Source organism: Papilio polytes, unplaced genomic scaffold, assembly GCF_000836215.1.
Source record: "Papilio polytes unplaced genomic scaffold, Ppol_1.0 DF824047.1, whole genome shotgun sequence".
NCBI classification, from domain to species: Eukaryota; Metazoa; Arthropoda; class Insecta; order Lepidoptera; family Papilionidae; genus Papilio; species Papilio polytes.
In genome coordinates, this window is record NW_013525157.1 from 1,887,904 (window position 1) to 1,903,128 (window position 15,225).

At 36.7% G+C, this 15,225-nt stretch overlaps 1 protein-coding gene across 1 annotated transcript; it reads right to left on the reverse strand.

The window, feature by feature from the left end:
* Positions 1-8,010, reverse strand: LOC106100504 (delta and Notch-like epidermal growth factor-related receptor). The gene is made up of 10 exons (XM_013279370.1): positions 7,757-8,010; positions 7,241-7,413; positions 6,622-6,740; positions 5,646-5,799; positions 4,435-4,683; positions 3,003-3,145; positions 2,222-2,326; positions 1,534-1,636; positions 982-1,175; positions 1-617 (listed from the first exon to the last, which is right to left on the reverse strand). The coding sequence occupies exons 1-10, from the start codon at positions 7,957-7,959 to the stop codon at positions 393-395; spliced, it is 1,668 nt and encodes a 555-aa protein (XP_013134824.1). The 5' UTR covers positions 7,960-8,010; the 3' UTR covers positions 1-392.
* Positions 8,011-15,225: the final 7,215 nt, after the last annotated feature.

Sequence of the window (15,225 nt, forward strand, 5' to 3'; positions counted from 1 at the left end):
CTTATCTTTGATAGTAAATAGTAAGAGTAAACACACCAGCAATATTGTGACACACGAACACAGTGTGATTACATTATAAAGCGATTTGATTCCGTTAGAGACGGCCCTGAGGTAAAAGCATTAAAAGAGATACTGGCTCTAGGCACAAACACGGGATGCTAAAATGGCAAATGCAGAAATAGCCAAACATTATTTGAAATTACAAAGATATGTATAAAATGATTTTACTGAAATGCAGTAGGTTGACTAGAAGCCAAAACAAAATACAATCTTACACAGTCATGCTTTCAGGGTCGTCGATGGATTTAGTGGCGAGAAGCAACAGGATTGTTCACTGAACATTATATTACTATCTTGAACCGTTCCCCGTCGGAACAGTTCAGGAGTGATGGCTATTGTATGAGAGGCGAGCTCTGGCTGTCGCTGAAGTCGAGCGTGTAGTACATGTCGGCGGTGTCGAGCGGCGCGGCGGAGGGCGCGGCGTGCGGCGCGGCGGGCGGCGCGGGGCCGCGCTTCTCCTGCAGCCAGTGGTGCGGCGGCCCGCTCTCCGTGACGCGCGACAGCCGCGACAGCAGGCGCGCATATGTCTTGTTCACACGGCAGTGGCATGCTGTTACCTGCAAATAGATGAAAAAAATTAACACGATTTGTTTGACTAACTGACATAATCTACACATATAATTAAATTGGAGTGTCTGGTTGATGAAGTTGATGTATTTGCGTGGTTGATAACGAAAATCGCAATAAAAAAATTTTGTCTGTCTGTCTGTCCGCAAGCCGCGTTTGTTCCAGGCAATCTCTGAAACGGCTGGGCCGATTTCGACCGGATTTTTCACTGGAGGGTAGCTGGTAAAAAGTAGATACATTCGGAAATATTATAGAAGACAATTTTTTTTCTAAATTCCACGCTAACGAAATTTACGGGGGACAGCTCGTATTATAAATAAGGTAGAAGGAAATAGTTATAAAATGAGTACTTACGACAACTCCTACGATAGCAATGGCAGCGCCGAGCGTGCCGGCGGCGATGTAGACGTTGTGCAAGCGGTCGTGGTAGAGGCCGAGCGGCAGGCGCAGCTCGCGCACGCCGCCCGCCCCCTCACCCGCCTCGCCCGCCCCGCGTACGCCCGGCTCACCTCCCTCGCCATCTACCACCGGCTCCAGGATGAAGTCTTCTGAAATATGTACAGCTTACCTTAACATACTTTTATAATGCTATCAAAATTAATATATGATCAAGGTCTCCATCAAATCATACTAACATTATAAATGCGAAAATATAGGTGGATGAATTGATGCGTGTTTGTTACAGTTTGTAGCCTAAACGGCTGAACGAATTTCGATGAAATTTGGTACAGATGTAGAGGATAGTCTGAAAGAACACATAGGCTTATGTTTATTTTAATTTCTCGCGGACGGATTCGCGGGCGAAAGCTAGTGTAACATAATGGGTACATGCGAGCCTTCACATCCACTTTAAGGGCTGTATTGTATAAGACTGTAACATAGTAACGTTGGCTAAATCTAGTTTACCTTCGCAAAGTTTCCCCGTGTACCCGGGTCGGCAGGAGCAGTAGAAGGAGTTGGAGCTGCTCCAGCACGTGCCGCCGTGCGCGCACGGGTTGTTGTCACAAGGCTGCAAATGTTTCAACAAACATGCTACAATAACAAACATTTATATAGAACATACACTTTAATTTCTTTTTTAATTCATAAGGTGGCAAACGATCAAGCGGCCACCTGAATCCGTCAAAATCCGACCAAAATGCCCGCTGGCCATAGACATTCGTAAAGAGGATATTTCCCCTTCCTATGCGTCTCCTCCAGCTTCGTCCACGTTCCCTTCCTATCCTTCCCTTATAAAAAAAGGCCAGGAATGAAAAGGGACTAAAGTTGAGCCTCTGGCACCACACTCATCAGACGAAACGCAGAAATACTTCCACGTCACGCCTGTCTTCTGTGTGGTCGTGGTATTACATCGGGCGACCCGACTCATTCGTACGAATATGTTAAAGCGGGCTCCACCACTGCCAAAAGTTATGAACATGCATGTGTATTGGGGAAGACATTGGAGAAGGGACAAATAAAGGCTGACGATGATATGGATTGCGTGTTTAATAGAAATTGTGCTGAATTGAAATAAGAATTTGAACAAAGAAATGTTTCAAGGTTACGTAAGTGTCGCTAATGTACGATTATTTCTATAAAGACGTAATCAGACCGATCTAGGCGGCATGTTGCAATCGATGCACTCGCAGGTGTAGGAGTTTCCGCGATCTACGCAGTAATGGTTCTCCGAGCAGGGGTTCGGCGAGCACAGGTTCACCTGGATTATATAGAAGCCTGCTATTATACAACTAGAAAACAATTAAATCTTATTCAGTTGTAAATGTTTTAGTTATAAATGTTTTGGTAATAAATAAATAAAAATCCTTTACAATATTATGCCAACTTTATCTATTAAATGCTTTATTTTTTGCTATAACTAAAATCTTGGTATAATTTTCTGTTGTTAACTATTCTTAAATTCATAATTATGTGACCTACAATAATCTGCATACATAAATGAGACAGTTCCTAAAACTAAATGCATGTTAGCATTGAAATATTCATTATTTAGTGTCAAATGGAGCATTTGATCACGCGTCACCTAAAGGCGAAGGCGATGTTTTTAAAGAGGAAGTATACTTTGTAACAAATGATACAATGAATTATTATTTGTTTTTACATTAAGTTGCGGCAAGCGCCATTTTATCTCACCTGGGTGCGGTCTATTAGCTTATAATAGACACGCTGCCGACGTGCTACCACTTATCAAATACCGGTAGTCAATTATAACATATTGTTATGTATAAGTCTGTTTCTAAATTATGTTTAACTTAAAGATTAGTTGCTAACATATTATATCGTTTCTTAATTTTTTGTTATAATTGTTTATATTTTTTTTAAATAATGATTATTATTTACAAATAAATGTCAAAGACAAACATAGTGGCGGGTACCTTTAGCTGGCAGGCGTTGCCGGCGTACCCACGGCCGCACGCGCACGAGAAGCCGGCCACGCGGTCCGTGCACGTGCCGCCGTTGAGGCATGGCGACGATTCGCACTCGTTGTACTCGACCTCGCAGTGCTCGCCTGTGTACCCTGGAACAAATACATATATTTACACAGTTAAAATTTAGTATGTGGGATAGAACTGCATGCGCGTGTTCACATTGTTTTTATTTCGAACTAGCTGTTGCTCGCGATTTCGTTGAAATTAAAAATAATATAAAGATGTTACCTACGCGCAAATAAATTACCTTGCTAACTGTGACAGAATTTTTAAAATCGGCCCAATAAATTTTGAGTTATTTCAATATATACAAAAATACAAATCTTTTATCTTTATAATATTAGTATAGATGAGCCATTTCAAACATTATACCAAACAAATTTGTCATAGAATGTACTGCAATAGAAACCACGATCAATATAACGTAGGTGGGCGCCCACATGTTAGACAGAGTCTGGAATCCCTTAGCATAAGAATTATTCGCCATATAACTAACCAGAGAAAGCTTATAACATAAAACAATGGACTTTCCTTGCTTTGATTAAAATGTATTAAATCGTCCAATCGCAATTTACATACATATGTATACATATGTCATATGTGAACAGTAATATTGTTTTAAATAAAAGCGAACATCGTACAAATCGATAACGTAGGAACAATTTAGCAAATTGAAGTTCCGATGGGAAATGCTAAACCGCACGTGTCAATGGAATTGAGTATATGAACGTATGCAATGTAAATTAGTTCGCGCGCTCACCGCTGTGTACACTGTGGCACTCGGAATGCTCACCGCTAAGCCAACCTTGATGATATTCAGTAAATATTGATCATTCTGGTGTCAGTTGATGTCATTAACTCATTAACATCGTGCTATGTAATGATGATCATCATGTATGAATATTGAAGAGGATTTCACAACAACCTAATCCGTTATAATCATTATAAAAAAATTAAAGTCTCTAGCTTGCAAAAATTGCTTTTGACAGGTAGAGTATTTTTGGTGTTATATTTTTGAAAGACTAAGGTTTCATTAGACAAGTTTAGGCAATTGCGAGCGAGTACGGGCAACCTTCCAAATATATATGGAATAAGTTGGCCGTAATTTCAAGCGGCCGCCTTCGAATACGAGATTACCGCGTTATTGGAGGCTTTAGAGCGCCTTACCGCATTTATCTTTCAAATGTCGCCGTTTTATTTGAATAATACGTAAAGGCAAAGGGACCTTTGATTGGCGGTGTTTTGGATCGTAAATCTAAATAGTAAATTGAATTTGATTAAAATATTGAATGTAAATAAAATTTGCGTTTAATTTTATGTGAATCAAAGCTCGAGGTACAATGTTGAATAAGAAATTATTGACTTGGCGGTAACTTACCAGGCTCGCAGAAGCACCGGTAGTTCTGTCCATTGTTGGCTTGCTTCTCCTCTACACAGATGCCGTGGGCGCAGGGCTTGGCGGCGCAGGCCTTGCTGACGGGCTGCTCGCACTGCGGGCCCGACCAGCCCGTCGCACACGCGCAGTGGAACGTAGTTGACCCGTTGACCGCCATACTCATACACGACCCACCGTTCGAGCACGGCGTCGAATAACAAGGATCCTTTTCACATTTTCTACCCGTAAATCCTATGTTAGAAAAAGTACAAACTGGAGTGCAGCCTATAACGACGTAGTTTTTGCTATGAAAAAAAGGGTACATAAACATTTTGAACAAATTTCTGCTGATCGAATTACCTCCTAAATCACCTCTCCTTCTTATTATTACAAACATAACAATAAAATCATGATCGATGAATAAACTTTTGAAAGTTTGTATTTAAAGCTGTTATAACTTAAGCTTAACAGCGATAACAAGCTAAGCGTGGTTATAATTTATTGCATTCTATACCTGATTGCTGAGAGCAACGGTTAAACCAGCCCAGTAGCACCGTGGCGCCGAGAATAGATACCATCTAAGGGGTCACCTACATTCGTTACTTGCAGCGAATCACTTATCGCCCCTGATCGCTGCAAAACCTTGAGGTATAGAGCTACGCCGCTTCTTTTTATTGCCCTATCTCACATACACGAGTGAAGAAAGATGAAGCGATAAATTTTATCGCTTTATTACAGTTTTCCGAATCCAATTTATATTCAAATCTACAAGACCAGACGAAGAAATAATTTAACATTTATTTTTTGATAGATATGGTAGAAATATTAAAATGCAAATTAAGTTTATCTACTGACGAGCACATAACAGACTTAATTTGCATTTTATTTATGTCGCATAGTGAATACGACAGTATAAGGAACACAAATATTATTCAAAGGCACGTAAATTCTGCATAGTACGCCAGACTAAACTTCATTTCGTATAAAAACAACTTCGCATTATCAAAGTCAAGTCTGCAAGACAGACTTTTTCTGAAACAAAAGCTTACAAAACTTTAAGAAAATTAATATTCACATTTCATTACTTTTCAGCGAGTTCTATGATGACATATGACGAAAAATCTATGATATGATTTTTGAGCTAGTATGGTACCCGTAAAATCCTTTTAAGTAGCTGACAAATACTTAAAACCAACAAATCTTGAAATGCTTACCGTAAGGACATAAGCAGTGGTAGGTGGCACCGTTGAGTGGCTGCGAGATGTCGACGCAGATACCGTTGTTGAGGCAGGGCGAGGGGCTGCAGGCCGCGCGCTCCTCGCAGTGCGGGCCCGCGTGCCCCCGGCAGCACTGGCACTCGTACCCCTCCTGTTATACATTCCTTATCATCATTTTATTATCATCATGTCATGTATGTCAAAATTATAGTAACACGACCACTTTAAATTTATTTGCGTACGGTAACTCTAAAAATGTTATTAAATATGTCTTCCACATAACATTACCGTAGAAGCACGTAAATTGTGATGGACAAGGGGAGGGATATTAGTTTAGTAAAACTAATTTCCGATATTAAGTTAATTAAATAATTTCATATATAATGGAAAAGACAATTTTGTATTCACAGTACGTTATTTTTAATTAGATAACTTCTTTAAGTTAATCTTTAATGCCCTTTTTCCGAGTGACGAACCTTAAAAAGTATTTATTCAGATATTATCTACACATATTTCACGTGAATTGTTCTCGTTTTATGTTCAGGAAAGAAATCCCCAGGGGCGAGTGAACGGGGAACATAATACTATAATAATAGCGAGGCGTGTTAACTATGTAGGATCCTTTCCGCCGCCGCCCGCACCCGCTGCCCGTACGACACGAGACGGGAGTCATGTTCCAAATCCTATAAACTCTGGCTACTGGATATCCTGTTAGTGTTAGTACTTATGGGTAATATAACTTTCAGTTCATAGTTCTTTCAGTAAAAACCTAGTAGTAGTAAAACAATGAAAATAACAGAAACATCCTTCGTAACTGATTGGAAATCGTTTTTTAAATTAATACATTTACGAATTACAAATTACTGTTCCACTTTAACGTTAAAATATGGTCGTATACACAAAACACATTTTTTAAGGATAAAATATCTCGATATTTATAAAAATAAATAATATGAAGCAATTCCAATCTTACCATAGATACATTGGTGTAGCATACGCCCTTCCCTGAGCATTCCTGCGACTCACCGCAGTTGTCGGACTTGACGGTCACCTTCAGACGAACGCATTGCGAGCCCCAGTTCTCTGCTACCACTGCAAACATAATTCAACCCGCTTCCTTGATATATCTCACCATCATATACTTTACTTAAACACAGCTCCAGGATCTTTGGTGGAACGTATCGGTGCTCTACCCATAATATAGTACTAGTTAACAAAGACCTCAAGCGATGGCGCTTATCAACTTTCCCATAGTTGTATTTCCAAATTTTACCACTTTCCAGATAATTTTGTCAGATATTATTCTAACTTTCCCGACGCGACGTAGTCATAAAATATAGTGATGTATATTGCGTGAGGAAGAAAAGATATATTTTTTGTATTCAACTGCGGAAGACATCCATAATTTTTTCTTCGCTGCTTCCTTCCGCTTGTACCGACATCACGCACATTTCTTCCCATTCATGAAATAATTTATTCATTACAAAATTCCGATAGATCTATCATAAAGATAGACATTATTAAGCAAATTTATATTGCTTTTCGGAAAATACCTACACGTTTTAAGAAACAACTGGTAATTGACATTTTACCTATGAGCAAATTAACGCCTTCAGTAAGATCTTTATCGTAAAGGGTGAACAGTTTGGCGCCGTTTTCATCGAGCGGCGTGATATCGAGGAGCATGCCGTCGGTGACGTCACAATGCAGGTGTCCCTGTCTCGTCACCTGGTACACAGCGGGCTGGACGGAGGCACGGTGTGCTCTACAAAACAATTCTTCCATAAATAAACTTATGCTGTGGACCGCTGAACATCGTAGGTGGAATGACACGGGTCACTGCGTAATAAAGCATCGTGTAGGCTGTAGCATAGATAGTTATTTTTCACATAAATTTTCATATTTAATGTAGCTATATTTAGGTCACCTTTTCTGTAAGCTATTTTATAGTAACTTGATTAGTATGTCTTTGGAAACCAGTTGATCAACGTAGTAAAGTTTTTTTTGCTTGAGGTTATACAATCTTATACATGGAACCTTATAAGAGTGTAAACAAAACGTTTCCAGGAATAATATACTATCCTATTATTAAGTTAAGAACGACTGACCTCTGTGCGGCATCGATAGAATTGGAATCTTCAGTGTCATTGTTGGCGACGTGAGGTGCAGAATCGAGGAGCAGGGGGTCGGCGATGCGCACGATGAGGATGTCTCCGCTTTGGATGTCCGCCGTGCCCTCCCACGATACCACCACGGGGGGGCAGTTCTCCTCGCCTCCTCCCAGCCCTGCGCCACCGCACTCCTCCGCCATCCGCACCGCAAACACACATTCATTATAATGTCGACATAAGTCACAACTGGACTCGCGTTATGCCACATTAATCATGCTTTTTCATCTATTTCAGCTTTTGTCTTTTTATTACAATTCTAGAGTATGAAAAAAGAATTACATGTATATTCAAGTTAACAATTGCAATGTTATAACATTGCATTGTTTTGCAGAAAAGTAGTCAAGGTTCTAATAGCGAGTACGCATAATATAAACCAGCATTTTTGCTAGCTCGAGTTAAAATCGGCATTGAACAATAAACGGTCAAGGTCATAAGGAAACGACATACTAGCAAGAAAGGTAAAATTACAGTTACTGTAACGAACCCTTAACCCAATCGTTCAACGAAAGCTCATGAATAAATTGGTCAAAGCTCTACCCTTGAAGTCGATTATCATAATCGGAGAAATGAAGCTAAAACCATCCCAAATATATATATAATCAATCTACAAGTAGCTTTAATTAAGCTGATTGATAGCAGAGAAGTATATAATTTATAATTATACTTAGTATGTATCATAGAACAATGACAAATGATTAAGGAAAGGATTCCAACCAGTGAAGCGAACAATTTTCTCCCATTTCTGTGACGCTAAAACGATTTATGGTTTATGTGTTTGACCTCGGCGTGCCCCCGACGCTGTCACGATCAAACTTACGCAAACAAGAATATTATATTTTCTCTGAAATACGCTTTAACTTGACTTTAACTTGACTTTCTTCTCATTTTTACTAATAAACAATTAAAAGATTATTGGAATGTGTCATGGAACGTCTCTACGCTAACATAATTTTCAATGCAGCGATTATTTTTTACCACTTACCATTATTTGCTATAATAATTTAGTATTAAGCATTTATTGTGCTAATAAAAAGCGCCTACTCAGTTTTCTATTATACTTGGAACTCAGTCAATGTGACCTTCTCTTGATTGAATTACTCCCACATAAAGTTTTGCTATAAATCTCGTGGCGCTTAAAAGTGAATTGTTATAGTTGTTAAGTTGTCGGGCTGCAAGCCAACTAACCAATTAGTTAAAGTCGCCGACTGTCTCATATCCAACATAGCCACTTTATCTCACTACCGTTGCGATCAATAAAGACTTCTGACCTATTCTGTCCTTTGCAACGTATGGAACTGGATGTGAAAAACTACTATATATGTGTATAAGCTACCTATACGACAATATGGGTATTAAAACTCTATGGTAACTATATCTTATTGTCTTTTTAATTCAGTGTAACACAATTGATAAATAGAATATTGATGTAGAATTATTCTTCAGGATGAGACATCGTAAAAATTAAGAATAAAGTTAAAAATAGAAAAAATAGACTTATTTTCGCACATCTCATTATTCGGAAAAACTAAAATGGTCTCAAATTACCGCTTGAAACTTAAATATCACGTTATTAAAAAGTTTTCAAAAAGAATCATAAAAGCTTTTTATATGTCTAGTTTTGCTTTTTATATAAGAAAGCTTTTACAAGACACGGCAAAGTTTGGAGTAAATTAGTTATTTTTAATACCTGTTAAGTATAACCTTTTTAGAAATACCAAATACCTGACTTGACTTTCATGTGTTCATAATTCTTAAAAGCTTTGAAAATAAATTTAACGAACATTTCCCGGATCTGTCTAACAGCCGTATTCAGAATTTTTAATTGCTAAGGCAATCCTTTAGTTTTTGATTTAAAATTACTGAATTTCTCCAAGTGAAGCAGCACGGGCGTGAAGATTCGTGAACAGCATTTAAGTATCTAATAAAAGTTAAAAGTGCCTGTGAGCGTCGTAACTTAGGATTAAACCCTTGTCTTAACAACTGAGAAGCCGTCAGACTCAACTGAGATTAAGAGAGTAACTCAAACCAGATCTTACAACTTTGTAACTTATTACCTTCTACACGGTTCACAAAGATTTTTTTCTCGCCGCCCTCGTAGAATAGAGTTTTGTAATCTTGACGAAAATATTCATTTATAATTTACACCTCATACCTAGCTATTTAAGCCAGTGATGTAAAAAAATCCAAAATTTACGTAACTAACTAAAATGTAAATTAATTCAAATTGGTTTACTTTTTAATATTTTGCTTACCGTTACTGGTAAATTGAGTTCATGCGTCTCGTTGCCACGCCAGAGGCGGGACTCGCGCGGCAGCAGCGGCAGATCGCAGTCTGTGGCCCCCAAGTGATCTTGAAAGCGCGCCGAGGAACGTGCTTTGCCACTAAAACCACTAGAAGTAGTGTTTAGCTTTTGCTTTCTTGCACTTTTCGCTGCTCCCTTTGTTTTTGCTGTGCTTATGGCCTTTGTATTACTTCGCATGGTCGTTGTGCTCTCGGTAGTTGCATGTTCTTTTGTTCTGTTTATGTTCGCTATTGTTGTCGAAGTGGCAGTCGACGGAGATAGTGTAGAGTATAATAGCTTGCCACTCGATTGTGTTAGAGGTGGCTCAGTGGAGGGAGACGCATTTGTTGTCGCTCCGATTTCGTCCTTTACAGTTGTATAGTTTGAGTCTGTTGAATTTCCGCAAACAACGACACTTATGAATGCCAGAAATATTAGCGACATCACAACTAGTTTTCGTTTCGGAAGATTCTTCATTTTTATGAAAATATTGTTCTCGTTATTACAATCGTTGAAACGACCTCAATTATGCTGTAAATATTTTCACCACCTGTTGAAATATAAAAATATACATACATAAACACATTTGTATTAATAAAAAAAGTAAACCAAATAGAAAAAAGCATTTAATTTGGTAATATTCCCTAGAATGCGCTAAAGCTTTTTTAGTTTTTATCATTTTTAATGATAATCGACAACAACGACGTATGACATGCAACACACACCCATGTCTACTGCAATATTCATAGTAATACAGTTTTTGCGTCTAATTAAAAAGAGGTACATAAGTTTATGCGGCTGACTTCTAACTTTTTGTTCGTAGGTTTAATTTGCTTTCAATTCAATTTATTTCTCCTCATTTCTTTAATAGCATTTATTACTAAATGTAGTAAATGGACAATACTCATTAATGGTTTTAATGACATCCCAGCCAAAAATATTAAACAATAATAACAGTATACTGTAGACTACTATTTGTTTCTCCAGACACTATAAGACGTGTCTAAGGTAACAATAGCAGTCACCTCTGAGGTAAAGGAGCTGCTCTTATTATCGTAGATAGAAGAGCAACCTCTTCTCAGTCAAAACATCTACATAATATAATTGGCCCGCCGATGGGCCGTAGGCTGTAGGGCCCTCGCTTCGATGGCGACCCTCTTCAAATCAGAGGACATACTCCCTGTCAACTTCGTTTAACTAATTTGCATTTATAACGAATTTCTATAATTCAAATTATTCTTTATTATATTCACGTTTACATTTTGTGGTTGTAATAATTGATTTCTTGAACAGTTAAATTTTGTTAAATAAGCTTGAGTTAAATGTGTGTATAAAAGCTTTCAAATATAATGAAGTAATGTTAACTTACCGAATGATACATGTATAAAATAAAACGATAAGTTATAATACAAAAGGCTACGTATTCAGATCACGCACTGAACTTGAGATAGCAAACTTTTGTAAAATAATTTGAAAACTTTTAAAGCTCTCAAAGCTCTAATAGGACTTATATGAAAAGACAATCTGTATTACAACACGTGTTATTTGCAATAAAAAGGTGCAGTAATGTTTATGTCTGCTGTGATATTGTTCCAAATTAATAAAATATATGGACTTGGCAAACGTTTTACATGTCTTAATAATAATGTCCTTTTACTTACATAAGTTGTCACTTCATTGGAGGTTTTGCTTTTTTATCAATAACTATATATTTTTATCGATTTCGTTACGCGTTCGTACACCGCACAGGATTAAAAGGTAAAGTTCATCTCATGTTGACATTAAATGAGAATTGATAATTCTTATTGTATCATATTTGTATTGAACACAGATATAGTTATACTTAGAAAAAAAATAAAACCGTGCACGGCATATAACAAGTGGATAATTTAAGTAAATTTAATACTTTTGTGTTAAGGATAGAATGTTTTTATGTCATGAAACGCGTTGGGCGGGCGGCGTAGACCGCAGCCTCCGTGGCACTGAGGGCGGCCGGCCACCGCACCCCCGCACGCCGCGACCCTCGCCCCTCTCCCTGCGCACCCAACACCTCCGTATCCTTACATATTTTCTCTCTGTACCCTCACCCCCACAAAAACAGAACTGAACTGAAATAACTAAGCGCTTAACATTGAAAATTAACAATTTAATGTTTTAAGTTTGTAATATTTTGTTTACATCAAAAATCAATACTGGATTGAGATTAAATGTACATATTACGACCTTGTTGTGGTCTAGAATTACTAATCTTTAGGGATATGACGTAATATTTAACATTATCGTTTTAAAATTAAGAAAAGCGAGTTAATTTTCATCCACGCAAATTCTACATTTACGTCTAATAACAAATTACGCAATCCGCGTCGAGGTCAAAATATAATTTATTTAAAGTAATCCCGGGAAGGTATTAAAACCGTATTAAAATCTGCTTATTTTTAAAAACCTTTCGGTCCTTCCCTTTCGCTACATTTAACAATTAATTGAATCCCTTATGAACGTGTCCTGTTGCTTACCTATGCAAGAACGACGATTAGGATCGCTAATGTAATCTTACAAAATTTAGAATACAACATAATATAAGTAAATGTGCTATTGATTAAATATTGAAATATCGCTTTTTATAAAATGATTTGTCCTTTGAATACAAAGCAATGATAATTTGGAAAGACTTGTTATGAATATTTTTAACTTCGTGTAATTATTATATTTTTATCAGTGTTGATTTAACACGTTATGAGCAGCGTGATGTAACGTCCAATGTATCGCTTTAGTTGTTACGTAATAAACATTGAAGTGTAAGAGATTGGCTAACCGCCAGCTAGCCTAGTGACGGTTATCTCGCGCGTGGATCCAACACAGCCTCGAAAATATTCTCACTTCCCAGTCCCCATGGAGAACACTCAGATCGCGGCCCGCGTGCTGGCGCCATTCCAAATTATCGACGTAGAAGCGCCACCTCATCGCCTTTCTGCAGATGCACGTCCACTCGATAAACTTGTCAAGTTACACTACACATATCAAGATAGAACATGTTTTGTTGTTGTTAATAAACTGTGGCCAAGAATACTTAGCATTTAATTCTTTTAAGTTGCGACATATTTAGATATACTTCTCCTTAATGGGTAAATCCTTATTTCACACTTTCGTATAAATAACGTATTGGAAATTTATTTATCTTGTGATTGGTGAAAATGAATCAATTTTCGTAGACGAGCTACGGCGTATATAAAACTAGAAAATGTTTTAACTGGGGATTGCACTTTTTTACTTTTTCTATATGCCAAGTTACCACTTCACACAAGAGCATAATTTGATATGATTGAAATATATTTTCTAAAAAGTTATATGTTTTTAATAAAGTATCTTTTTCTCTGTAAAGTAATGAATGATGAAGAGCTAAGTACAGTGTTTGTTTTTTCCTTTATCACGTTTGAAAGCTCGCTTCGCCTTTGTAACGTCGAGTGTTGAAAGGAACAAAGGCTAATTATGTAAGTGACTGCATCGTTGCTTTGTAACTTGACGCACAGTATTTTTTCTGTTTGACTTTAATATACGCATGCTGTTCTATTTTTAAAATAGGTTTATACTTCGTTTGAGTGACGCAAGCAAAGCCTAAGCTTTATTAAGCTGCTTTTAAGCTTATATTTTCTCTAGTGTATTACAGATTTTCACTGGAAGATTAGAGCTTAACAGGATTACAAATAAACGCGGTATAAAGTTAATATTAGGAATAAACTGAGTATAAACAAATATTAGTACAAATTTTGCTTATACTTAGTCTATTCTTTAGTATAATTTTGAACCGTATTTATTTGTAAGGCTGTTAGTTTAATTACCAGACTTTGATATTTCAATAATGTAATTTTAGGAAGTTCAGTGCCGAACTTTAGCAATATAATTTGCCTTAGTCCGCTTACATTTTAAATAAACGGTTTTTGGAAATACTGAATTACGCTAAACGCAGTTACGAATCGTGTCTTACTTTGTTGTGTCAATACATTATTCGAGTTTGCATGTTTACTGAGACAGTCATCGTGATTGTTATTGTTCATAGTGTATTACTATACGTTTACTGCATTACATTGTTTGGATTTGACTGAAGAAAAGATTCAGCTATAAGTAACTAATAAAAAAATCAAACTTTATCTATGTTTGAAATTGAAATATTTCGGATTATACTGTATACTTCTACTTCTGCAGTATTAGGACTTATGCAATAGGAAATAGTAGGAAAATCAACAACTTTTACAGACATAAATTCTTTATTTAAGAAACAATTTTCTACACTTATTAAGATACTGTGAAATGTGTAAAACATTCCACAGGTTTCATCATAGATGAATAACTAAGTATATAAACAACACAAAAATACTTCTTATATTAACATGGAGAGGGACATTTTAATAAATTTTGTACAAAAGTACTCAAACCTAAGAAATATAAAAAAGTTGTTATTCTACAGATAATGTAAACGAGGGCTTCATGTAAAATTGATGTCGTCACTGGTGTGATGATCTAAGACTAGTCTAGAATATAGGTTTTAAATTATTAAAATTGCTAAATTTATTGCTAAATAGTGATATTTGCGATGTTTCGGACTAGTCTAGAAAATAGGTTTTAAATTATTAAAATTGCTTAATTTATTGCTACATAATTGTGATATATGTGATGTTTCGTTAAAATCATACAAGCTACAACGTACATAAAACTACAAAGACTATATAATTGTGATGAAAAGAGGTAAACAGTGACAATACATCGATAAAGACGGATTTAATTAAAAAAATAAAGTAAAATTTGAGCTGTAGTACAGTGACCTCCACTGCCGTTGTTGCACTTACAAATTGTCTTGTTACTTGCAGCTCATCCACGTTCTTACAAATAGTGTATTCTCTGAACTGTACTTGTATAAATAAAGTGGAATACGCTACTATTACTTAACTTTACTATTATTATTACAATTCAGACGTTCAATAAATAATTGCTTCAAAGTTGAACCGCCAGTGAACGCCACTGTACCTGTGAAGCAATAGAATCTCCAACAATTTCTTACTTCAAAAAATTTGTTAAATTTTTCGATAATAAATTATTATTTTCAATGTATTTTTATCAATATTAGGAATA